The sequence below is a fragment of the Xiphophorus hellerii genome, chromosome 12 (assembly GCF_003331165.1).
Source record: "Xiphophorus hellerii strain 12219 chromosome 12, Xiphophorus_hellerii-4.1, whole genome shotgun sequence".
Lineage (NCBI taxonomy): Eukaryota > Metazoa > Chordata > Actinopteri > Cyprinodontiformes > Poeciliidae > Xiphophorus > Xiphophorus hellerii.
In genome coordinates this window covers 33,672,168-33,698,520 of record NC_045683.1, presented here as the reverse complement: position 1 = coordinate 33,698,520, position 26,353 = coordinate 33,672,168, and the positions used below count along the sequence as shown (strand labels likewise).

Genomic DNA, 26,353 nt, shown 5'->3' with positions numbered 1-26,353 from the left:
TTTCCAACATTTTGAAATTTAGTCTGTTACGTTTTTTTTGACCCATCTTCTCCTGCTGTAGAAAAAAATTAAGTAAACAATACATTTATATGAAATAATTTATAAAAAGCAACAGTAATTTGTAGAATGGCTGTATACCTGAATTTATCCTAGTTGTATCTGCGACTTCATTCTGATGCCTGGCCCTGTAATGCCTCAGCATTGAGGAGGTGAATTTATTTAAATAAGACATTTCTGTCAAACATATGCGACTCTTAACCTGCAGAACATAATATGAAAGTAAAGTAAGACTCAATTTCAGCTGAATTTGGATTCAGATAGATCAAGTACAAACTGAAAAGAACCGGATGAAACAACGAAATGAAAACAGATACCTTGTTTTCCGATGTAAGATCAGATCAAAATGGTCCCACACTGCGGAAAACTTTCGCTTGCCTTGAGGCTCCATAGTTGACGCCGTACAATAAAAGATAAAGAATCTTTTTGCATCCCGTCTACAGATTCGCTTCCTTATAAACACAGTCTGGCGCGTCAGCGTCATTTCAAAACAGTTTCTGTATCGGTCACGTGACTTGCTGAAATCAATACGTGCACCGACACGAGTATGGGCTTGATGCATGCGCCGACGCATCGGTGTTGCCGGAACCATCACTAGCTTTAAATTCCAATGTTAACTAACTATCAGCCAGTCTGTATTGACATTATGGTTTTGGGGGGAAAGGTGTGGTTTTGTGAAAACAAATGGTTCACAAAACCACACCTTTCCCCCAAAGACCGTAATGTCAGTCTACATCTACTCTCCTTTTATAGTTCCTCTCCATAGAAGCGACATTTTGTGTGGCATTCTGTTTGACTATGATTCCTTCCTGGAGGAGGACATCAGCTGAGATAATGCTGCCACCAATTAAGTTGGTCGTGACAGATGGCCACTTGTATTGAGTCAGGTTCTGGTACTGCTGGAGGTTTCTTCCTGTTAAAGGGGAGTTTTTCCTCCCCACTGTTGCTACATTCATGCTCTGTATGAGGGATTGCTGTAAAGTCAACAACACAATGCAAGCAGTTGTCACTGCAGGAGGAATTAATTCTGCAAGTCAATAACAACAAAAAGTTTTTTGCTCGAGTTTCATACTGCCACATTTGGCACTTGTAGAAGTGACTTCTGAACCACTTTCTATCCTCACTTTGTCTTATGCCTAAACCTTGTAAAATATAATTTTGTCAATCTCTTTGACAAAATTATATTTTTGACTAGAAAATGTCCTTTTTAAGATCTTGATTTAAGGGTACAGAATAGTTGTTTAAATTCAATCAATACCACCTATGTACACAGGGGGGCAGTAGATAAAATATGCGGAAATAGTAATCCAGAAAACAAGATCGTAATTTCCGGTTATGTTGTGTTGGCGGGAAACGCTGGCTGTCAGCAGTTTTGAGAAGAGTCAGACTACATTCTCCATGTCGCGGGTCCTGAACGGAATTGTGGCGGTGTGCCCCAACCTGGGCATTGGGAAAGATGGGAATCTGCCCTGGCATCCTATTCGACTCAGGTCAGTTACCATGGCAGTTGCTCAGGAAGGAATTAAGCTGTCAAAGTGCTGAACCTCTTCGTTGATTCATTCAATTTCCCGTTGGGATCAATAAAGTAATTTGTATTTTCAAATTTTCAGCAACGAATTCGCTCATTTCCGAAAGATGACAGCCACACCGTCAATAGCAGGTAACTTCATCCTTCTAGATGACAGAGCCTCCATAAACATGCGTTATGGAGGAGCTGCTGATTTAATTGTTGCTTCTTAAATAATCAATTTCTTTGTGTGATGAGCACACAGAGAAATTGTTAATCAGTTGGATTAGTAAGCGACTGAAACTGCTCCGGTAGGCAGGAAGAATGTGGTGGTCATGGGCAGGAAGACCTGGTTCTCAATCCCAGAGAAGAACAGGCCACTGAAAGGCAGGATCAACATCGTCCTCAGCAGGGAGTACAAGTATGACGCACACAAACACCGAGTGCACGTGACCCACCGTTCAGGAACTCCTCCTTAACATTTGTTTCAGTTTTCTATAGTTTATATTTCACTCTGCTGTTTTGAATACAAAATAATTTTTAAAAAATGTAAGTTTTATTCAGTCGGACACACCCCTGGTGAAAAATAAATATACTAAGTATGTTCAATTTTAGTATACTTTAAGTCAGACTAATCATGAGTATACTTTATGTTCACTTAGGATTAGTTAACTTAAAATGTGACATTTTGGAACAACAACTTTTGTACTTGGTGTATTTTAATAGTATATAAATTGTATTAAAGCACAATTTAAAGTGTACTAAGTGTACTTTCATATACTTTTTTGGAAATGATTTAAGTTAAATTTAGTATACTTTAAGTATTTTGCTTTTTATGTAATATAAACATGCTTGATTAGTATATTTTGAGTGTACTATTTTTGTGATTGAATTACATTTAAAATATATTTAGAATGTATTTTCAGTATATTGGCATTACATATTTTATATATTAGTGTGATTACAGTATGCTACAATTACACTATTGGTTTATTATAATTGCTAATGAAGTACACTTCTCAGTTACTTATCAATATCTTTTATTATGGCCACTTTGTACATTACATGCTTCATACACACTACAGTACTGCAAACATATTAGGCTAAAAGAAAACAGAAGGATCAACTACAACACACTCCACAGCTGAAAAACTTACGTTGTGTATTCAATATATTGACATTTTTCAAGAGTACATTGACAATATACTATCACAGAATTGTACAAATTGTCAATATAGTCAAAGTTTATAGACAACATGGTTATGAAAATTAGCACAATAAAACAATAAATACACTTTAGAAGAAATGTGAAAATGTTTCACCAAGGAGTATTGTTTTAATTTAATGTCACAGTATTCCAGTATTACTCCAGACAAACTGACATTTCTCCTTCCTAAGAACAGTGAGGATCAGCAGAACATTCCCATTCACTGGACCACTGCACTTTACAGAAACCTACAAAAAAGTACAATAGAGCAATTAAACAGAGAAAGCACTTGCATTTTAAAGAGTACAGAAAAACGGCAAAGAAAAACACAAGACTTACAATTTTTAGACGTTGTGGACTCACTATGTATGTGGCATCATCAGAACTGGCAATGATTGGGACCGGATGCCTGGTGTGGAAAAACATTTCTGGGTGACTTCTTTGCCTGTTTATGTTAGAAGTAGAAAAAATACTCAGCAATATCATAAAATCAGCTGATGCTGGCATTAACTATGAAGTTGTTTTAAGTGGATTTAAGGGAGACAAAGTACCTTAAAATCTTTCCATCCATGATCTGAACACTCTGATCCTTGCATGGTGGTGAGGGGGGCTGGTGGTGCCCATCTCTAGCAGTCATCAGATGAGAGGCGGGGTTCACCCTGGACAGGTCACCAGTCCATCACAGGGCCCTGAAAGATAACAATGAATAAAATGTATGAACGAGAAATGGTAGATTAACGAGGGGAATAAATTCTGTCCAATTACTTTTTAAATCAAATCATGTTTATTAAGAACTTAGCGTTGGTTACATACCAGTTTTTGCTGTTAAAAATGTGGCCAGCTGCTCAGTGTAAAAAAACAAAGAGCCTTCCACCATGAAGACGATGTGGAGGTTCATCCTCAGAACTGGTTGGTGATCTGGTGGAGCCAGAGCCTCTTCTGAGACAGGAAAGTCTTTAGGTTTTCTAATTCTTGTTCACTGGCTTCCTCTTTCATCTTAATTTGCTTAGACTGCAAAAATATGTTGAAGATAAAAACAATGATGAGTTATAACAGCCTCACAATATCAAAGTCTCTTTCGCATAATGAGCTTAATTAAAACCAGGTTGAGTTTATGAAGAAAAGTATATTAAGTCGCAACAAACAGTGCCGTGATTTTGTTAAACAAACAAACCTTGCATTCTGACTAAAACCAGGAAGACGGAGCACATCACCCCAGTTTTAAAGTCCTTCCACTGGCTCCCTGTAGCTCAGAGAATAAACTATAAAATACTGTTAGTTTATAAATCACTGAATGGTTTAGCACCACAATATATTAAAGATCTGCTGCTGTTGTATCAAGCTTTCAAACATCTCAGGTCTTCTGGTTCATTTTCTGCTTTGCATCCACAGAATCAGAACCAAACATGGAGAAGCAGCATTCAGCTTCTATTCATCACAAATCTGGATCAAACTTCCAGAAAACTGTAAAACAGTAGAAACACTGACTTCCTTTAAATCTCTACTAAAAACCCACCTGTTTAGAGTTTTATTTGAAATGTAATCAATTACAAATTTAACAGTGGCACTTGACTTAATGTAATGTTTTGATTGTTGAGTCTATGTTGCATGAATTTGTGTTTTTGTGTTTGTTATGATGTAAAGCACTTTGAAATGCCTTGCTGCTGAAATGTGCTATACAAATAAAATTTGATTGATTGTGTAACTAAGTGGGAACCAGAAACCTGAACCTAAAGAGCTGAAACAGGAACAGATGGAAAATTTAAAAGGATCGTAGTTCCATAGAAATGTCTAAATAATTAGGATAAAAAGAATGTGTGTGTGTGTATGTATACGTGTATGTACGCGTGTATATGTGTGTGTATGTATGTACACGTGTATATACAGTACAGACCAAAAGTTTGGACACACAGTTGTGTCCAAACTTTTGGTCTGTACTGTATGTATGTGTGTATATACTGGATTGATTCAATCTACCTTGATGCCAAGTGACCTGCAATGTTAAAGCAAACCTTATCTGATCTAATTTGCTCTAGGGTGCCACCTGCAGGCGCACACTACCTGGTTTCAGACTTCAGCTCAGCTCTAACACTAGTTGACACAGAACTGGCAGAACAAGCTGACCAGGTCTGGGTTATAGGAGGAAGCTCTCTATACAAGGTCATTATTTTTTTCTGTTTTGTCTTAAATCCCACCCCGAGGTAGAACATATGACCTGAGTAAACTACACATTTTTGCTTACTTTAATTGCCCTTCTGCTTACTGCTTCAGTTAATTTGTTTTTTATGAAGCAAAGTAACTGCAGCTACCTACAACTCTCACTTTTTGTTTTGTTTTGGGCTGCACAGGAGTTGATGGAAAGCCCGGGAACCAGGAGGCTGTTTGTCACACAAGTCCTGCAGCAGTTTGACTGTGACACTTTCCTTCCTGAAATCGTCCCAGAAAAATATCAACTGCTGCCAGAGTAAGGGCATCATAATCTCTGGTAAAATGTATTTAAGTGTGAAACATCCCTTTAATTAATGTAGAGTTAAAGGTTAATTAAAGGTTAAGGATTGTTTTCAGCTGATTTTTAGTAGAAATGGAGTTGAATGTCTAATGCACAGTGTGTGTAATCCTGTGAACTAGGCAGAGATTATAATTATGGGTGCAACAGAGTGAAATGAGACCAGAGGCTGTTAGCAGGGCCGACTCAAGCCTCCATGGGGCCGTAAACAAAATCTGTTTTTGGGGCCCACTATTTCTGCTAATAATGTGGACTGCTGCAATCAACAGTTAGACAATTAGATCATTTGTGCACCTGCTATAAACATACTGTTTTGAAGCCAAAAAACCTCAAACATATAGGACCAACCAGGAGAATCAGCCCATTTAAGGTTAAAACTCAGTTTCACACAAATGTAAACATTCTACCATAAAAGTTTTGGCTGTTTAACTGGACTGTTGAAGGTCACTATGATGCTAATTTTATATTAGCAGCTCCACAAATCTTTTTGGTAAACATTACATTAGCAAGAGACATGAAAACATACCTTCATCTTGGCTTTTTTTTCTGTTCTTTTATTTTCTTTTGAAATCTGATATATTTTCACTTTTAGGAAGGATTTTCACTCTCAGCATGTATTTGAACTTCTCTCTTATTTACTTCAGCGCAGCTCACAGTTTTTAACAAATTCTGTAGCTTTCTGTGTACTTCTAAATCTGCTCCTTAGTTGCATCTTTTTGGCCCAGCTACTGCCTCTAGTGGCGTGTGGGTGGTAACACAACTAATTTAATTACATTACTAAATCAGAATACCACAAAGTCTTTATTATTTATTATTAATTCTGGCTTTACTGGAACCGTAAAATATAAATAGAAACTGTGGCAATTTTTAAATTCCTTGTGTCATTCCTGGACAGTCAGCTCAACTTTGCTAAAAACCCTGTTTCTTTAAGAACTGTTAAACTCGATCTAGTGATCTTGGGGTTACCCAACTTGAGGTTGTGCAACCTCCATCTTGTTTTTTGCCAGTTTGAGCCTCTGAGCTCATGAAGGTGTTACAGTGTTCCTCTGGCAACTAAGAACATCTATTAAAAGTCATTTATTGACGGTGCAATAATTATTCTTAACCAAACTAAATGATAACATTTACCTATAGCTAGGTGTTTTGCTCTATTCACAAATTGTTGATAATGTGATTCTATGAATATGATTTGTTGTTTTAGAGTTGAAGGAAAATTACCACATTGATAGACTAAATAGTTTCATCTTATTTTGTCCTATATATAAGACTGTACCAACAAAAAGTCTCTCAGAATAATATACATGGCTCCGTAAAAACAAAAATATAAATTTTTGCTTGTATCTGCTTAACAACCCTGGTTGTAACGACCTGGGTTATTATTCTTCTGTACCTAATTCATTTGTTTATTGACTATTGCTCTATTGAATTTCTTATATATATATATTGCAAATGGATTTTTTATTATAGTCGATCATGTTGTTTTTCATGTCTCCTTATTTCTTTTGTTCCTATAATAATTGATGGAGATATATACAGTACAGACCAAAAGTTTGGACATACCTTTCTAATTCAATGGGTTTTCTTTATTTTCATGACTATTTATAAGGCAAGAAATCCCACTTATTAACCTGACAGGGCACACCTATGAAGAGAAAACCATTTCAGGTGACTACCTCTTGAAGCTCATCAAGAAAATGCAGAGTGTGTGCAAAGCAGTAATCACAGCAAAAGGTTGCTACTTTGAAGAAACTAGAATATAAGGGGTATTTTCAGTTGTTTTACCCTTTTTGGCTTAGTGCATATTTCCACATGTGTTATTCATAGTTTTGATGCCTTCAGTGTGAATCTACAATGTCAATAGTCATGAAAATAAAGGAAACTCATTGAATTAAAAGGTGTGTCCAAACGTTTGGTCTGTACTGTAGATATAATTTATAATGTATAAAAGTATTGTTTGTCATTTAATTAGCTCTACATCCTTAAGGAAATGAAAAAATATGGTGTTTTATGAGATAATTTATCTTTAAAGGTGCCAGAAATGCCGAAATTAATAATAAATAATTAAGAATTTGTGGTATTCTGATTTAGTAATGTAATTAAATTAGTTGCGTTACCACCCCCACGCCACTAGAGGCAGTAGTTGGGCTACAGAATTTGTTAAAAACTATGAGCTGCGCTGAAGTAAATAAAAGAGAGAAGTTCAAATACATGCTGAGAGTAGAAATCCTTCCTAAAAGTGAAAATATATCAGATTTCAAAAGAAAATAAAAATGGGAGACCCCAGATAATATAGGAAATAGCGCCCCCTTCACTTCTGGAGAGCAATGGTCCCATTTCCAAATAAGGTATGAGACTGACTGTGGTCCGTCCCCGCCCCTTTCTGTTTGCTGTAGCGAGGTCCTTCTCCCCTAGTGGCCCTGGGGCCCTTATCAGCCACTTAGTTTCCTTAAGCCTGGGGCAGATAATATTGATGAAAGTGCCAGGGTGTTTTGTTCCGATTTGTAAAACTGGGCCATTATTAATAATCAATATTTATTTCCATCCTGTTGTCATTTGTGTCTGCAGAGGAAGTGGAAGGGGTCGGCCATGTGGTATTTGTTTAGTCATGTGACAGATATTGAAAGGCTATCTATTATCAGTTAATATTGATTATTGGCCATAACAGCAACATTAATATTGGATAGCAATCTCAAACTAAATGTTCATATTGATGCATCTCTAGTGGAACTGGCTGATCATGTGAGGGGTGGAGGTGAATATGACGGCAAATTAGAGCATGAGGTCAGGTGTTAAATGGTAGGAGCCTGATATTAGGAGCCTGTATTTGGGAACAAACTGGTCCATCATATGAGCAGCAGGGCCAACAATATATCATCACCACAATATTGATATCTTAGAGGCTTGTTTGGACTTCATTAATAATAATTAGGACTGGGCAATAAAACAATTTTATCGATTATTTGAATTTGCTGTATAAAATGTCATTTTTGGAAATCTGGAATTTTTTTTTTTTTTTCACCATTGCTCACCCGGGGTTTCCATAGTTCAGTGATATCTGCTCACTCAGGGCCTTTTATCTTGGTTTCCAGGCATGTTTTACAGCTTATATTTATTTGGACTTTGAATTCAGGTCAACTCCCAGAAGAGATGATTGATAAAATTCTTGGTGCCTCTGTTACTTTTTATCAATCTTCTCTTAGGAATCTTGGTGTCATTTTTGACAGTTGTCTTAAATTGGATAAGCAGATGAGCTCTGTTGTGAAAATCAAGCTTTTTTCATCTGCGCCTTCTTGTCTTAAAGACTTTGAGAAGCTTATCCATGCCTTCATCACTACACGTTTAGACTATTGCAACTCTTTTTATAAAAATATGGACCAATCTTCTTTACAGTGTCTCCAGATGATTCAAAATTCCGCAGCTAGACTCTTAACTGGAAACTGGAAACCTGGAAATGAGAGCACATAACACCAGTATTGGCTTCTCTTCATTGGCTGCCAGTTTATCGGATTGATTTTAAAATTCTTTTATTGGTTTTTAACGCTTTACATGGCTTAGCCCCAGCTTATCTTTAAGACCTTCTTCATAACCATTCCATTTCTAGAACCCGTTGATCAAATGATACATTTCTCTTACATATTCCCAGAACCAGACTGAAAAGAAGAGGAGACCGGGCACTGCTCCTAATCTGTGGAACAACTTGCCTTTTAACATTAGATCTGCCCACAGTCTGGAACACTTTAAATCACTCCTTAAAACTTATTTTTATTCTTTAGCTTTTCCATAAGACCTGACATGGTAATTTACTTGCCTTGTCTATTTTAATTTGTGTTTTATTCGTATGTGTTTTGTCTGCGTTTTATGAATACTTTACAGCACTTTGGTGTAGTTAATATCTGTTTTTAAAATGCTTTTTAAATAAAATTGACATTGACATAAAAGTTAAGGTAATTTTATCTATATAGCACATTTTCAGCAACAAGGCAATTCAAAGTTCTTTACATGAGTTAAAGTAATAAGTACTCCACAGTTTATAAAGTATATAAACTAGATGCTCCTCTTCTGGGTTGCTAGGCAAGAATAAGTACGCCATAATTTATAACTCTAACCCTAATTTATAAAGTAGAAGCAGTTTCTCTGGATAAATTAATAGGAGTTTTTCTTCTATAATAATCTAAATTAAAGCTGCAAGCAGCCTCGGGCGGCCCTCGCAGCAAGCGCCGCTCCGGCCTATTGGCCACCGCGGGGGTTCCGGCCACCGCAGAAGCTCTCGCGCGTTTTCCAGAGCCGCAGCCCGCTCCCCACCGCAGAAGCTCCGCCGCAGTTTCCAGCACCGCCGCCCGCCAGCCGCCGCAGAAGCTGTCGCGCATTTTCCCCGCCCGTCCACCGGGCGACAGGCGTGAATGCATTCGGCGGCGCTCCCCGACGACTGTCAAAAAATCTGGCGCAGATCGGTCGATGCGTCGAGGAGATACGGCCGATGTATTAACTTAGGGGGCGCAGTGGAGTCAAATTACATCTCAAACCCGTTGGGCTCTTTAGAGGTGAACAAAGGTCATACAGATCCAGTTTGGCGCCAATCGGATGATCTATGTGTGAATTAGAGCCAAACGTATGAATATGGCGAGGGACTGATATTCGCCATTTGGCCACGCCCACACGGTTCAGCCAGAAGCGAGCATTGACAGAGCTCATCATCCGAATTACCTTGATTAGGTCAAGAGAGCCATAAACGGAGCTTTCCAAGGAAAAAAAAGACACTTCCTGTTCTGAGGGGGCGGGGCTTAGATGACGTCATAATATGATGACACAGGGTCGTCAGGGATCCCACCAGGGTAACTCGTGCCAAGTTTGGTGCAGAAGCTATCGACCGTTCACAGTAAAATACAAGACTTCCTGTTGTCAGGGGGCGTGGCCTACGTGATGTCATCATTTAACCATTGGATATTATTGGACACAAGATAATGATCAGTAACTGAAGGTTTGGTGTCTCTGTCAGTTTTTGTGTTAGAATTACAAATTATTTAATTTTTTCCTCTTTAATTCAACATTGAACTGTCATTCCGTAGGGCAATGCTGCCCTCTGGTGTCGAATTACTGAAATAATGAAACTATTTCAGTGGGCAGCAGAGGGCAGCATTGCCCTACAAACGACAAACATGGACTGTTTACTATGTAATTACACAGAAGATCTCTCTAATTCATTCTGAGGGGGCGGGGCTTAGATGACGTCATAATATGATGACGTAGCATTGTCAGGCATCACACCAGGATGAGTCAGGCCAAGTTTGGTGCAGCTCGGTCGAAATATGTGGAATCTAGAAGCAAACGTATGGCATCGGCGTTACAGGTCACTTCGCCACGCCGCCACACCCAGCTGCTTCATCGCAGCTGGTCAGGGCTTAGATCCACAACACACCAACATGTCTTCTGTCTCTGGACACAGTTTCATGTTGATTAGGTCAAAGGGCTAAGATAGCGACCGTTCACAGTAAAACATGACACTTCCTGTTCTCAGGGGGCGTGGCCTAAGCGATGTCATAATTTCACCACAGGGTATTTTAGGACACCTATTGATGATCAATAACTGAAAGTTTGGTGTCTCTGTGAGTTTCTGTGCAGGATATATAAGAGTTTCGTGTTTCATGGCGAGTAGGTGAACTTTGACCCCTGGTAACCCCCCTTCAGCAAGCTCATACAGTCACCAATTTGATAACTTTAAATCAGACATGCCTTATGATCAGACTGACCGAGTTTGAAGCCGATCAATCGAAAACCCTAGGAGGAGTTCGATCAAATGCAAAGGCTGTAAACGTCAAAATCGAGGTCAAATGAACTTCAATCTAAAATGGCCGACTTCCTGTTGGGTTTAGAGCATGGCTCTAAGAGACTTTTTTGTACGTCCCGACAAGATACACATGTGTACCAAGTTTCGTAATTCTAGGTTTAAGCATGGCTTGGGGCTGTTCATTTAAAATACTCTAGGGGTCGCTATAGAAAAATTAGGCCACGCCCACCAAATATCGCTATGGATTCCTGTTCGGGGATGGATAAGGATCCATCCTAGTGAGTTTGGAGCAGCTCACCCCGAAACTGTGGAATTCAGAGCCAAACGAAATTCGATGGCGTTCGCAACGCCGCCACGCCCACCTGCTTCATCGCAGCCGGTCGGGGTTGGAATCCACAACACACCAACATGTCTTCTGTCTCTGGACACAGTTTCATGTTGATTAGGTCAAAGGGCTAAGATAGCGACCGTTCACAGTAAAACATTACACTTCCTGCTCTCAGGGGGCGTGGCCTACATAAAAAAAAAATTTCACTGCAGGGTATTTTAGGACACCTGATGTCGATCAATCACTGAAAGTTTGGTCCCTCTATGTGTTTTTGTATAGGAAATATAAGAGGTTTTTGTTTCATGGCGTGTAGGTGAACTTTGACCCCTACTAACCCCCCTTCAACATGCTCCAAAACTCACCAATTTGATAACTTTAAATCAGACATGCCTTATGATCAGACTGACCGAGTTTGAAGCCGATCAATCGAAATCCCTAGGAGGAGTTCGATCAAATACGAAGGCTGTAAACGTCAAAATCGAGGTCCAAAATGGACCTTCAATACAAAATGGCCGACTTCCTGCGATACTTGCACTATGACATTACTTGTAAATTCTGAGCGTCTTAGTGAGCTCTACAACTGTACCGAATTTTAAGTCTCTACGATGAAGTAAGTGAATAGCAATGGGTCTTTTGAAAATTGCTAGTTGCCGCCGTTGAGCAATTTTTTTTGCGATTTTTGCGGCGACCTTAAAATTCAAAATTTTTAAACCGCCTAGTCGCTTCCGCCAAGTTTGGTGAGTTTTTGAATATGATAAAGCCCCCAAATGGGCCCGCGAAATGGGTGGAAGAATAATTAAAGCTGCAAGCAGCCTCGGGCGGCCCTCGCAGCAAGCGCCGCTCCGGCCTATTGGCCACCGCGGGGGTTCCGGCCACCGCAGAAGCTCTCGCGCGTTTTCCAGAGCCGCAGCCCGCTCCCCACCGCAGAAGCTCTGCCGCAGTTTCCAGCACCGCCGCCCGCTAGCCGCTGCAGAAGCTGTCGCGCATTTTCCCCAAATTACATCTCAAACCCGTTGGGCTCTTTAGAGCAGAACAAAGGTCATACATATCCAGTTTGGCGCCAATCGGATGATCCATGTGTGAATTAGAGCCAAACGTATGTATATGGCGAGGGACTGATATTCGCCATTTGGCCACGCCCACACGGTTCAGCCAGCAGTGAGCATTGACAGAGTTTATCATCCGAATCATCTTGATTAGGTCAAGAGAGCCATAAACGGAGCTTTCCAAGGAAAAAAACGGCACTTCCAGTTCCGAGGGGGCGGGGCTTAGATTACGTCATAATATGATGACGTAGGATCGACGGGCAAGCCTCCAGGATCACTCAGGCCAAGTTTGATGCAGCTCGGTCAAAATATGTGGAATGTAGAGGCAAACGTATACGAACGGCGTTGCCGCCATTGAAAACTCTTGGCACTTTAAAGCAAGCGAGACCAACTTCCTATCTGTCATCCAACACAGAATCACCTTGATTAGGTCAAGAGAGCCATAAACAGAGCTTTCCAAGGAAAAAAAACGGCACTTCCGGTTCCGAGGGGGCGGGGCTTAGATGACGTCACAATGTGATGACGTAGGATCGACGGGCAAGCCTCCAGGATCACTCAGGCCAAGTTTGATGCAGCTCGGTCAAAATATGTGGAATGTAGAGGCAAACGTATACGAACGGTGTTGCCGCCATTGAAAACTCTTGGCACTTTAAAGCAAGCGAGACCAACTTCCTATCTGTCATCCAACACAGAATCACCTTGATTAGGTCAAGAGAGCCATAAACAGAGCTTTCCAAGGAAAAAAACGGCACTTCCGGTTCCGAGGGGGCGGGGCTTAGATGACGTCATAATGTGATGACGTAGGATTGACGGGCAAGCCTCCAGGATCACTCAGGCCAAGTTTGATGCAGCTCGGTCAAAATATGTGGAATGTAGAGGCAAACGTATACGAACGGCGTTGCCGCCATTGAAAACTCTTGGCACTTTAAAGCAAGCGAGACCAACTTCCTATCTGTCATCCAACACAGAATCACCTTGATTAGGTCAAGAGAGCCATAGATGAAAGTTTCCAAGGAAAAAAATAGCACTTCCTGTTCTGAGGGGGCGGGGCTTAGATGACGTCATAATCTGATGACATAGAATTTTCAGGTATCACACCAGCATCACTCAAGCCAAGTTTGGTGCAGCTCGGTCGAAACATGTGGAATCTAGAAGCAAACGTATGGCATCGGCGTTACAGGTCACTTCGCCATGCCGCCGCACCCAGCTGCTTCATCGCAGCCGGTCAGGGCTTGAATCCACAACACACCAACATGTCTTCTGTCTCTGGACACAGTTTCATGTTGATGAGGTCAAAGGGCTAAGATAGCGACCGTTCACAGTAAAACATGACACTTCCTGTTCTCAGGGGGCGTGGCCTAAGTGATGTCATCATTTGACCATAGGGTATTGTAGGGCACCCGATGACGATCAATCACTGAAAGTTTGGTCCCTCTATGTGTTTTTGTATAGGAAATATAAGAGTTTCGTGTTTCATGGCGTGTAGGTGAACTTTGACCCCTGGTAACCCCCCTTCAGCAATCTCAGACAGTCACCAATTTGATAACTTTAAATCAGACATGCCTTATGATCAGACTGACCGAGTTTGAAGCCGATCAATCGAAATCCCTAGGAGGAGTTCGATCAAATGCAAAGGCTGTAAACGTCAAACTCGAGGTCCAAAATGGACCTTCAATACAAAATGGCCGACTTCCTGTTGGGTTTCGACCATGGCTCTAATAGACTTTTTTGTACGTCCTGACAAGATACACATGTGTACCAAGTTTCGTAATTCTAGGTTAAAGCATGGCTTAGGGCTGTTCATTTAAAATACTCTAGGGGTCGCTATAGAGAAATTAGGCCACGCCCACCAAATTTTGTTATGAATTCCGGTCGGTGGGTGGATAAGGATCCATCCTAGTAAGTTTGGAGCAGCTGGGCCCGAAATTGTGGAATTCAGAGCCAAACGTATGGCAACGGCGTTACAGGTCACTTCGCCACGCCGCCACGCCCACCTGCTATGTCAAAGCCGGTCGGGGTTGGAATCCACAACACACCAACATGTCTTCTGTCTCTGGACACAGTTTCATGTTGATTAGGTCAAAGGGCTAAGATAGCGACCGTTCACAGTAAAACATGACACTTCCTGTTCTCAGGGGGCGTGGCCTAAGTGATGTCATCATTTGACCATAGGGTATTGTAGGGCACCCGATGCCGATCAATCACTGAAAGTTTGGTCCCTCTTTGTGTTTTTATATAGGAAATATAAGAGTTTCGTGTTTCATGGCGAGTAGGTGAACTTTGACCCCTGCTAACCCCCCTTCAACATGCTCCAAAACTCACCAATTTGATAACTTTAAATCAAACATGCCTTATGATCAGACTGACCGAGTTTGAAGTCGATCAATCGAAATCCCTAGGAGGAGTTCGATCAAATACGAAGGCTGTAAACGTCAAAATCGAGGTAAAAAATGGACGTTCAATACAAAATGGCCGACTTTCTGTGATAGTTGGCTTATAACATTAAATGTAAGTTCTGAGTCTTTTGGTGAGCTCTACAAGTGTACCAAATTTCATGTCTCTACGATGAAGTACGTTCATACCATTGTGTCAACAGAAAATTGCTAGTTGCCGCCGTTCAGCAATTTTTTTTGCGATTCTTGCGACAACCTTAAAATTCAAAATTTTTAAATTTTCTAGTTGCGACCGCCAAGTTTGGTGAGTTTTTGAATATGATAAAGCCCCCAAAAAGGCACACGAAGAGGGGGGCAGAATAATAATTAAAGCTGCAAGCAGCCTCGGGCGGCCCTCGCAGCAAGCGCCGCTCCGGCCTATTGGCCACCGCGGGGGTTCCGGCCACCGCAGAAGCTCTCGCGCGTTTTCCAGAGCCGCAGCCCGCTCCCCACCGCGGAAGCTCTGCCGCAGTTTCCAGCACCGCCGCCCGCCAGCCGCCGCAGAAGCTGTCGCGCATTTCCCCCGCCCGTCCACCGGGCGATACGCGTTAATGCGTTCGGCAGCGCTTCACGACGACTGTCAAAAAATCTGGTGCAGATCGGTCGATGCGTCGAGGAGATACAGCCGATGTATGAACTTAGGGGGCGCAGTGGAGTCAAATTACATTTCAAACCCGTTGGGCTCTTTAGAGGTGAACAAAGGTCATGCATATCCACTTTGGCGCCAATCGGATGATCTATGTGTGAATTAGAGCCAAACGTATGCATATGGCGAGGGACTGATATTCGCCATTTGGCCACGCCCACACGGTTGAGCCAGCAGCGAGCATTGACAGAGCTCATCATCCGAATCATCTTGATTAGGTCAAGAGAGCCATAAATGGAACTTTCCAAGGAAAAAAACGGCACTTCCTGTTCCGAGGGGGCGGGGCTTAGATGACGTCATAATATGATGACATAGGGTCGTCAAGGATCCCACCAGGGTCACTCGTGCAAAGTTTGGTGCAGAAGCTATCGACCGTTCACAGTAAAATACAAGACTTCCTGTTGTCAGAGGGCGTGGCCTACGTGATGTCATCATTTGACCATTGGATATTATTCTACACCCGAGGATGATCAATAACTCAAACTTTGGTGTCTCTGTCAGTTTTTGTGTTAGAATTACAAATTATTTAATTTTTTCCTCTTTAATTCAACACTGAACTGTCATTCCGTAGGGCAATGCTGCCCTCTGGTGTCGATTTACTGAAATTACTGAAATAGTTTCATTATTTCAGTAATTCAACACCAGAGGGCAGCATTGCCCTACACATGACAAAGCCCTTTGTATTACACAGTCAATCACAGGGGATCTTTGAGCCTTGCTAACCCCCCTTCCACCTGTTCAAATGTCACCAATTTGATAACTTTAAATCAGACATGCCTTATGATCAGACTGACCGACTTTGAAGCCGATCAATCGAAATCCCAAGGAGGAGTTCGATCAAATACGAAGGCTCTAAATGTCAAAATCGAGGTCAAATGAACTTCAATCTAAAATGGCCGACTTCCTGTTGGGTTTAGAGCATGGCTCCAAGAGACTTTTTTGTACGTCCTGACAAGATACACATATGTACCAAGTTTCGTAATTCTAGGATAAAGCATGGCCTGGGGCTGTTCATTTAAAATACTCTAGGGGTCGCTATAGAAAAATTAGGCCACGCCCACCAAATATCGCTATGGATTCCTGTTCGGGGATGGATAAGGATCCATCCTAGTGAGTTTGGAGCAGCTCACCCCGAAACTGTGGAATTCAGAGCCAAACGAAATTCGATGGCGTTCGCAATGCCGCCACGCCCACCTGCTTCATCGCAGCAGGTCGGGGTTGGAATCCACAACACACCAACATGTCTTCTGTCTCTGGACACAGTTTCATGTTGATTAGGTCAAAGGGCTAAGATAGCGACCGTTCACAGTAAAACATTACACTTCCTGCTCTCAGGGGGCGTGGCCTACATAAAAAAAAAATTTCACTGCAGGGTATTTTAGGACACCCGATGTCGATCAATCACTGAAAGTTTGGTCCCTCTATGTGTTTTTGTATAGGAAATATAAGAGGTTTTTGTTTCATGGCGTGTAGGTGAACTTTGACCCCTGCTAACCCCCCTTCAACATGCTCCAAAACTCACCAATTTGATAACTTTAAATCAGACATGCCTTATGATCAGACTGACCGAGTTTGAAGCCGATCAATCGAAATCCCTAGGAGGAGTTCGATCAAATACGAATGCTGTAAACGTCAAAATCGAGGTCAAATGAAATTCAATCTAAAATGGCCGACTTCCTGTTGGGTTTAGAGCATAGCTCTAAGAGACTTTTTTGTACGTCCCGACAAAATACACATGTGTACCAAGTTTCGTAATTCTAGGTTTAAGCATGGCTTGGGGCTGTTCATTTAAAATACTCTAGGGGTCGCTATAGAGAAATTAGGCCACGCCCACCAAATTTTGTTATGAATTCCTGTCGGTGAGTGGATAAGGATCCATCCTAGTGAGTTTGGAGCAGCTGGGCCCGAAATTGTGGAATTCAGAGCCAAACGTATGGCAACGGCGTTACAGGTCACTTCGCCACGCCGCCACGCCCACCTGCTATGTCAAAGCCGGTCAGGGTTGGAATCCTCAACACACCAACATGTCTTCTGTCTCTGGACACAGTTTCATATTGATGAGGTCAAAGGGCTAAGATAGCGACCGTTCACAGTAAAACATGACACTTCCTGTTCTCAGGGGGCGTGGCCTAAGTGATGTCATCATTTGACCATAGGGTATTGTAGGGCACCCGATGACGATCAATCACTGAAAGTTTGGTCCCTCTATGTGTTTTTGTATAGGAAATATAAGAGTTTCGTGTTTCATGGCGAGTAGGTGAACTTTGACCCCTGCTAACCCCCCTTCAACATGCTCCAAAACTCACCAATTTGATAACTTTAAATCAAACATGCCTTATGATCAGACTGACCAAGTTTGAAGTCGATCAATCGAAATCCCTAGGAGGAGTTCGATCAAATACGAAGGCTGTAAACGTCAAAATCGAGGTAAAAAATGGACGTTCAATACAAAATGGCCGACTTCCTGTGATAGTTGGCTTATAACATTAAATGTAAGTTCTGAGTCTTTTGGTGAGCTCTACATGTGTACCAAATTTCATGTCTCTACGATGAAGTACGTTCATACCATTGTGTCAACAGAAAATTGCTAGTTGCCGCCGTTCAGCAATTTTTTTTGCGATTTTTGCGACAACCTTAAAATTCAAAATTTTTAAATTTTCTAGTCGCCACCGCCAAGTTTGGTGAGTTTTTGAATATGATAAAGCCCCCAAAAAGGCGCCTCTTTGGGGGGGCAGAATCGTAATAATAATTAAAGCTGCAAGCAGCCTCGGGCGGCCCTCGCAGCAAGCGCCGCTCCGGCCTATTGGCCACCGCGGGGGTTCCGGCCACCGCAGAAGCTCTCGCGCGTTTTCCAGAGCCGCAGCCCGCTCCCCACCGCAGAAGCTCTGCCGCAGTTTCCAGCACTGCCGCCCGCTAGCCGCTGCAGAAGCTGTCGCGCATTTTCCCCAAATTACATCTCAAACCCGTTGGGCTCTTTAGAGCAGAACAAAGGTCATACATATCCAGTTTGGCGCCAATCGGATGATCCATGTGTGAATTAGAGCCAAACGTATGTATATGGCGAGGGACTGATATTCGCCATTTGGCCACGCCCACACGGTTCAGCCAGCAGTGAGCATTGACAGAGTTTATCATCCGAATCATCTTGATTAGGTCAAGAGAGCCATAAACAGAGCTTTCCAAGGAAAAAAACGGCACTTCCTGTTCCGAGGGGGCGGGGCTTAGATGACGTCATAATATGATGACGTAGGATCGACGGGCAAGCCTCCAGGATCACTCAGGCCAAGTTTGATGCAGCTCGGTCAAAATATGTGGAATGTAGAGGCAAACGTATACGAACGGCGTTGCCGCCATTGAAAACTCTTGGCACTTTAAAGCAAGCGAGACCAACTTCCTATCTGTCATCCAACACAGAATCACCTTGATTAGGTCAAGAGAGCCATAAACAGAGCTTTCCAAGGAAAAAAAGGCACTTCCGGTTCCGAGGGGGCGGGGCTTAGATGACGTCACAATGTGATGACGTAGGATCGACGGGCAAGCCTCCAGGATCACTCAGGCCAAGTTTGATGCAGCTCGGTCAAAATATGTGGAATGTAGAGGCAAACGTATACGAACGGCGTTGCCGCCATTGAAAACTCTTGGCACTTTAAAGCAAGCGAGACCAACTTCCTATCTGTCATCCAACACAGAATCACCTTGATTAGGTCAAGAGAGCCATAGATGAAAGTTTCCAAGGAAAAAAATAGCACTTCCTGTTCTGAGGGGGCGGGGCTTAGATGACGTCATAATCTGATGACATAGAATTTTCAGACATCACACCAGCATCACTCAAGCCAAGTTTGGTGCAGCTCGATCGAAACATGTGGAATCTAGAAGCAAAAGTATGGCATCGGCGTTACAGGTCACTTCGCCACGCCGCCACGCCCAGCTGCTATCTCAAAGCCGGTCAGGGTTGGAAACCTCAACACACCAACATGTCTTCTGTCTCTGGACACAGGTTCATGTTGATTAGGTCAAAGGGCTAAGAGAGCGACCGTTCACAGTAAAACATGACACTTCCTGTTCTCAGGGGGCGTGGCCTACGTGATGTCATCATTTGACCATATGGTATTGTAGGCCACCTGATGACGATCAATCACTGAACGTTTGGAGTCTCTGTGACTTTTTGTGTTAGAAATACCAATTTTTCATTTTTTCCTGTGTATTACAAAATCGAAGAATTTCATCTGCAGGGCAATGCTGCCCTCTGGTGTCGAATTACTGAAATAATGAAACTATTTCAGTGGCCAGCAGAGGGCAGCATTGCCCTACAAACGACGAACATGTACTGTTTATTATGTAATTACACAGAAGATCTCTCTAATTCATTCTGAGGGGGCGGGGCTTAGATGACGTCATAATATGATGACATAGCATTGTCAGGCATCACAACAGCATCACTGAGGCCAAGTTTGGTGCAGCTCGGTCGAAACATGTGGAATCTAGAAGCAAACGTATGGCATCGGCGTTACAGGTCACTTCGCCACGCCGCCACACCCAGCTGCTTCATCGCAGCCGGTCAGGGCTTGAATCCACAACACACCAACATGTCTTATGTCTCTGGACACAGTTTCATGTTGATTAGGTCAAAGGGCTAAGATAGCGACCGTTCACAGTAAAACATGACACTTCCTGTTCTCAGGGGGCGTGGCCTAAGCGATGTCATAATTTCACCACAGGGTATTTTAGGACACCTATTGTTGATCAATAACTGAAAATTTGGTGTCTCTGTGAGTTTCTGTGCAGGATATATAAGAGTTTCGTGTTTCATGGCGAGTAGGTGAACTTTGACCCCTGGTAACCCCCCTTCAGCAATCTCAGACAGTCACCAATTTGATAACTTTAAATCAGACATGCCTTATGATCAGACTGACCGAGTTTGAAGCCGATCAATCGAAATCCCTAGGAGGAGTTCGATCAAATACGAATGCTGTAAACGTCAAAATCGAGGTCAAATGAAATTCAATCTAAAATGGCCGACTTCCTGTTGGGTTTAGAGCATGGCTCTAAGAGACTTTTTTGTACGTCCAGACAAGATACACATGTGTACCAAGTTTCGTAATTCTAGGTTTAAGCATGGCTTGGGGCTGTTCATTTAAAATACTCTAGGGGTCGCTATAGAGAAATTAGGCCACGCCCACCAAATTTTGTTATGAATTCCTGTCGGTGGGTGGATAAGGATCCATCCTAGTGAGTTTGGAGCAGCTGGGCCCGAAATTGTGGAATTCAGAGCCAAACGTATGGCAACGGCGTTACAGGTCACTTCGCCACGCCGCCACGCCCACCTGCTATGTCAAAGCCGGTCGGGGTTGGAATCCACAACACACCAACATGTCTTCTGTCTCTGGACACAGTTTCATGTTGATTAGGTCAAAGGGCTAAGATAGCGACCGTTCACAGTAAAACATGACACTTCCTGTTCTCAGGGGGCGTGGCCTACTTAAAAAAATAATTTCACCACAGGGTATTTTAGGACACCCGATGACGATCAATCAATGAAAGTTTGGTCCCTCTATGTGTTTTTATATAGGAAATATAAGAGTTTCGTGTTTCATGGCGAGTAGGTGAACTTTGACCCCTGCTAACCCCCCTTCAACATACTCCAAAACTCACCAATTTGATAACTTTAAATCAAACATGCCTTATGATCAGACTGACCAAGTTTGAAGTCGATCAATCGAAATCCCTAGGAGGAGTTCGATCAAATACGAAGGCTGTAAACGTCAAAATCGAGGTAAAAAATGGACGTTCAAGACAAAATGGCCGACTTCCTGTGATAGTTGGCTAATAACATTAAATGTAAGTTCTGAGTCTTTTGGTGAGCTCTACAAGTGTACCAAATTTCATGTCTCTACGATGAAGTACGTTCATACCATTGTGTCAACAGAAAATTGCTAGTTGCCGCCGTTGAGCAATTTTTTTTGCGATTTTTGCGACAACCTTAAAATTCAAAATTTTGAATTTTTCTAGTCGCGACCGCCAAGTTTGGTGAGTTTTTGAATATGATAAAGCCCCCAAAAAGGCAATTCATTTGGGTGGAAGAATAATAAGAATAATAATAATAAACAGCACAGATACAATAGGCCTTCGCAGCGCTTTGCTGCTCGGGCCTAATAAGAAACAGTACAGAAACAATAGGCCTTCGCAGCGCTTTGCTGCTCGGGCCTAATAATAAAACAGTACAGATACAATAGGCCTTCGCAGCGCTTTGCTGCTCGGGCCTAATAAGTATAAAGCAATGTATTGGTCTAAAGTAATGATTACTCCACAATTTCTAAAAATAATAATAAACTAGACAGACAGGGCAAAGAAATGACACATTAAGAAAAATAGCACGTGTAGCAACATTCAGATAATACACAATAAAGACATGAGCCAGCGAAGGCAGTGAAGTCAGGGAGTGTGTATCTGTAACCATGAGGATGTACAGTACATTCAGTTTGACTGTGAATTCCGTTAGAGCCTGCTCTCCCATGCAAACAGTTTCTGATAAAGGTGATATTATCTCAGAGCAAGTCCTTTAGGGGGTAGGAGATAGGAAAGAGCGGCTTGTTTACATATCCTCTGGGAGATTAGAGATAGCCAGCCAGCAGAGGCAGACACAGGGGAGATAAGATAAGATAATTGAGATAAGAATATTCTTTAGTTCGGACAGATTTTCAATCTGTCCTAAACTCTCCCGGGTCATCTTTATTAATTCCAATCATTCCGATTAAAATGGCCTTTCCCGCCGGGCCGGACTTGCAAATTCTCCCAGATCAATTCCAACCCGCTGGTGATCTCCAGTACCTCCGGCCGGGCTGCAAATCTCAGCAAGAATTGCATCCGGTTTGCTGTGGTCCCACAGCATTCACAGTGTTCACCAGAAGGCCCAATCCATCACACTGATCAGGCAGCTTGACTAGGGTCGAAACAGCTGCCGACGTCTTCTGAATTTGTCGATATGCCAGGTATCTGCCAGCAGAAATCCCGTTGTCATGAAATAAACACAGATTCTCCACGTCTTCCAGGTGTAACCTGGACAGACAAAAAATTTTGTAGACATCCCAAGAGTCCAAAATGTATCCCGCTGGGTGAGTTCCAGCAGGACACGCGGGCTCTCCTTTGTCCAGTCTTCTCGTTGAGAAAATTTGATCAATTACATTGAGAGACCAGCTGACCAGATCCATAATTTGTAGATGAATTAGATAAAATTAAGTTTTGTCGTTTGTAATTGTTGACTTTACAATGATTGCTGTAAAGTGAATAACACAACACAAGTGCTACATGTTCATCCAGGAGGAGTGAATGCTGCTAGTCGATGATGCTATCTGTTGGCTTTTTCTTTAGACAGAAACTTATTAATCTACTTTGGATAATTAATTGATAATAAGCTCAATTGGAATGTATGTGGAATTGAATTTACTTTTTTTGTAAAGTGCCTTGAGATGACTGTTGTGAATTGGCGCTATATAAACAAACTGAATTGTAAATTAAACTGAAAAACATCAGATATGTGAAAAAAATGTAGATTTTATTTTTTAAGCTGTATTGCCCAGGCCTAATAATGACAGTAATACAAATGGTAGGTTAATGTATTCTAAGAGTTAAAGATGCATTTTACTTGTTAATGTAATATTTAGCCAATTGGACAGCCTCTCCCTAAGGACACAAATGACCTTGCCTAAAATGCTGAAGGTCACTGATTGATGGAAGACTGATGAGAAAGAAACTTGGTATGGATTGCAACTGAGATCATCATTGCAATGTTTGTCGTTATTATTGGCATCATTAGATTTTCTAATATGGTGCAGCCCCACATGGAGGCTTTGGCTGTATAACACAGTTTTGGAAAACTGATATTTAAAGGTTTTCTCTACTCTTGTGCATTACATCATATTTATTTCTTCTTCAGGTTCCCAGGAGTCCCGAAAGAGCTTCAGGAGGAGAATGGAATTCAATACAGATTTGAAGTGTATGAAAATATTTAACAAATGACGTAATATGAAGAAATAAGATCATGAGACAATGCACTGTAAATGTTGACGCATATCATACATGCAGGCAGATTTACTGTTTTATTTCACTATAAATGTGGTGGCACAGTTGGTAGCAGAGAGTGTTCTGGCTCTTGTAGGTTAAACAAAGGGTGTACGGTCATTGTTATGATCAATCTGATCAGCATCTCTTGGGAATGTGGGAGGAGATGGGAGCATTTCATCAAAGCTCCCATTTTCCTGCTCAGTGTTGTTGTATGTTGATTGACCGAGATAAATAAGTGTAATTATTATTGTAACTGAAGCTTCTCTACTAAAAACAAATGCATATATTAGTTTCTCTCACTTATATAACTTAGAAAAACTAATTGACCAAGCTGAAACATATCAAAGCTAGAAATGTTTAATTTGAAATAAAATGCAAATCTTTTAATCATTAAGTCCTTAGTGCTTTGAGTCTTTTCATGTCGGTTGTGGTGCTCCTGGTAATGTCAATGTTGGGAAGCAGGCCATACTCAGAACCAATAGAAAAGTCTTCTGCAGGTTGTATCATCTAAAGAACTGGATCTTCAATTATTCCTCTTTTCACAATGTGGATGTTCCACTCTCTTCACCTCAGTTTTCTATCAGGACAGATTAGGGGACATGTAGCACATGGTAGAAAGCTGATTTTTGTGTCTAAAGAAAGGAAACGATAGTCTTAGTCTTAGATATGAGCAGTATCTTGGCAAAGATACATTATTTCAGGAGTTAACTTTGAATAAGTAAAAGTTTTTAAGAAAATTAATAGAAAAGAGGTCTTTGCTTGTGATATCATTCTGGATCTTTAATACAGTCCAGTGATAACCATGAATGTCAGTGTTGGATTTTATGTGATAGACCAATAAAACAGTGGCTCATTTTTGTGAAATTGATATGAAAATTATTGCCTGGAGAAAAAACAACAGCAGATCTCAGGGCTGTTGAGCATTTCCACATCCACATGGGGAGGAAACTCAAGGGATTGGGACTGAACAGCTGTGAAGCAAAATGACGCTAGAACTGCAAGCAGTTCTAATGGGTTCCTCTCCCAACCCTTCACCCCCCCCCCCCTCCCCTTGCACCCCTCTTTTCATGTGCACCCCCAAGAAAAGAAAAGTCAACAAATGATAATGATATACTGTATATCATACATGCAGGCAGCATGGCATGTATCCAAATCATACTTTGGCCTAATGAACACCGTATATACGTAGATTTGATGCCTTAAATAGTTTATAGGGGCCAGATAATGTGGATTTGGCTCCATCATGTGGCCAAAGAAAATTACTACACTATGGTAGGGAGATGTTTCTCACCTTTTGAAAGATATAATTTTTCAATACAAAAAAATAACATAAAATAAAAAATCAACAAGTCAAGAACACTGTAAACAAATGTATGGAGAAGAATCATAATAAGTTCTAATAATAGGAGTTCCAGACAGCACTGCATGTATTCAAATCATAATATGACCTAATAAACAGTGCATGCAGCCAAATACGATGACTGTAATGTCTTTCAATCTTATACTGAGATACTCGTATTGTCATTCAAAGGGATATGAAGGAGCAGATGTTGTGTTTGATTGGAGAAAAAGGTATCGCTTTATTTCCCATATTGGGAAAAGAAGTCTTCTTGTTGGATTACTTACTTTTTCTACTTTCCAGGGGAAAAAACCCCTGGAAACCAGCGCCCCCAAATGGCCCGGGGACACAGGACTACATTATTTTAAGATGTATTATAAAAAACTTCATTGTGAATGTCAAGTTTTTTGGCCTCTACAAATCACCTTAGCTTCTGCCCAAACTTGACAAGGGCTTGCTCCCATCAAAGAAATCCAGGACCAACTCTTCTCAGTGTCATCCTTTTATTTTATTTCTCTTTTCTCTTTTTTCTTTAAATCACTGTACTTTCCAATACATGACACCCAAGCAGGTTGAAAACCTACAAACAAACAAATTACAAATTACTTTTAAGTCATCAAAAAAAATAAACAAAATAAACTACTTTCATAAATCCATTTTTGTAAAGCCAGCTAGGTCCTCCGAATACAGGTTTAAAGTTCAGTTCCTACCAGTGGTGTTTCTGCAGGAGCTTAAAGATGAGGTCTTTGTTTGTAGAGATTATCCCAAACACAGGTGTGCTGAGTTGCCTTATAGGCTCCTGAAGGCCTGAGTGAGAGAGACGGGTGTGCTTGATTTTCTGTGAGCCACGTGCCAGCTGGGTGGAGATGGTATTGCACTCACACAACTACACCATTTGCTGTTTTAACCTGACAGTGAAAGTATGACGGTAAAACACAATCAAGTAGTTGTATATGAAAGGCATTAAGATGTAAAAGTAAGAGAAGTATGTAGCTGATGTTTGACAATGACTGATTTATCAAAACTCAGAGAATAGCCTTTAAAATACTGTTGTTAGTTTATAAATCACTGAACGGCTTAGCACCAAAATACATTAAATATCTGCTGTTGTTGTATCAACCTTCCAGACCTCTCAGGTCTTCTGGTTCTGGTCTGCTCTGTATCCCCAGAACCAGAACCACAAGAGGAGAAGCAGCATTCAGCATCTATGCGCCACAAAATTGGAACAAACTTCCAGAAAACTGTAAAATAGCTGAAACACTGACTTCCTTTAAATCTCGACTAAAAACCCTCCTGTTTAGGATTGTATTTGAAATGTAATCAATTACAAATTTAATGATGGAGCTTGACTTAATGTCATGTTTTGATTGTTGATTCTATGCTGCAATTGCACAAAAATCCGTGATCCGTGAATTTCCAGAGTGAAATTCCGTGAAAGA

General features: G+C 41.4%; 1 protein-coding gene and 2 long non-coding RNA genes across 4 annotated transcripts; 1 reads left to right on the top strand and 2 right to left on the bottom strand.

Moving 5' to 3' along the window:
• The first annotated feature begins 1,238 nt into the window (after positions 1-1,238).
• dhfr (dihydrofolate reductase) lies at positions 1,239-25,291 on the top strand. 2 transcript variants are annotated; one of them, XM_032578075.1, is made up of 6 exons: positions 1,239-1,547; positions 1,668-1,717; positions 1,880-1,985; positions 4,808-4,931; positions 5,120-5,256; positions 23,448-25,291. In XM_032578075.1, the coding sequence occupies exons 1-5, from the start codon at positions 1,393-1,395 to the stop codon at positions 5,237-5,239; spliced, it is 555 nt and encodes a 184-aa protein (XP_032433966.1). In that variant the 5' UTR covers positions 1,239-1,392; the 3' UTR covers positions 5,240-5,256; positions 23,448-25,291. The 2 variants fall into 2 exon arrangements, with proteins under 2 accessions (XP_032433966.1, XP_032433965.1); XM_032578074.1 differs by having other exon boundaries at positions 1,250-1,547; positions 5,120-5,235.
• LOC116729485 (uncharacterized) lies at positions 2,952-3,983 on the bottom strand. Its single transcript, XR_004341163.1, has 4 exons — positions 3,585-3,983; positions 3,323-3,460; positions 3,111-3,216; positions 2,952-3,019 (listed from the first exon to the last, which is right to left on the bottom strand). It is a non-coding gene; the product is annotated as an uncharacterized LOC116729485 (long non-coding RNA).
• Positions 25,292-25,400: 109 nt separating the features above from the next.
• On the bottom strand, positions 25,401-26,055 carry LOC116729489 (uncharacterized). The gene is made up of 2 exons (XR_004341167.1): positions 25,625-26,055; positions 25,401-25,494 (listed from the first exon to the last, which is right to left on the bottom strand). It is a non-coding gene; the product is annotated as an uncharacterized LOC116729489 (long non-coding RNA).
• Positions 26,056-26,353: the final 298 nt, after the last annotated feature.

Excerpts from the sequence above, each read along its gene's own strand:
- dhfr (XM_032578074.1), top strand. The coding sequence starts at position 1,393 with ATGTTGTGTTGGCGGGAAACGCTGGCTGTCAGCAGTTTTGAGAAGAGT. Across the intron at positions 1,718-1,879 it reads AGCCACACCGTCAATAGCAG|GCAGGAAGAATGTGGTGGTC; the intron begins GTAACTTCATCC and ends CTGCTCCGGTAG. Across the intron at positions 4,932-5,119 it reads GAGGAAGCTCTCTATACAAG|GAGTTGATGGAAAGCCCGGG; the intron begins GTCATTATTTTT and ends TGGGCTGCACAG.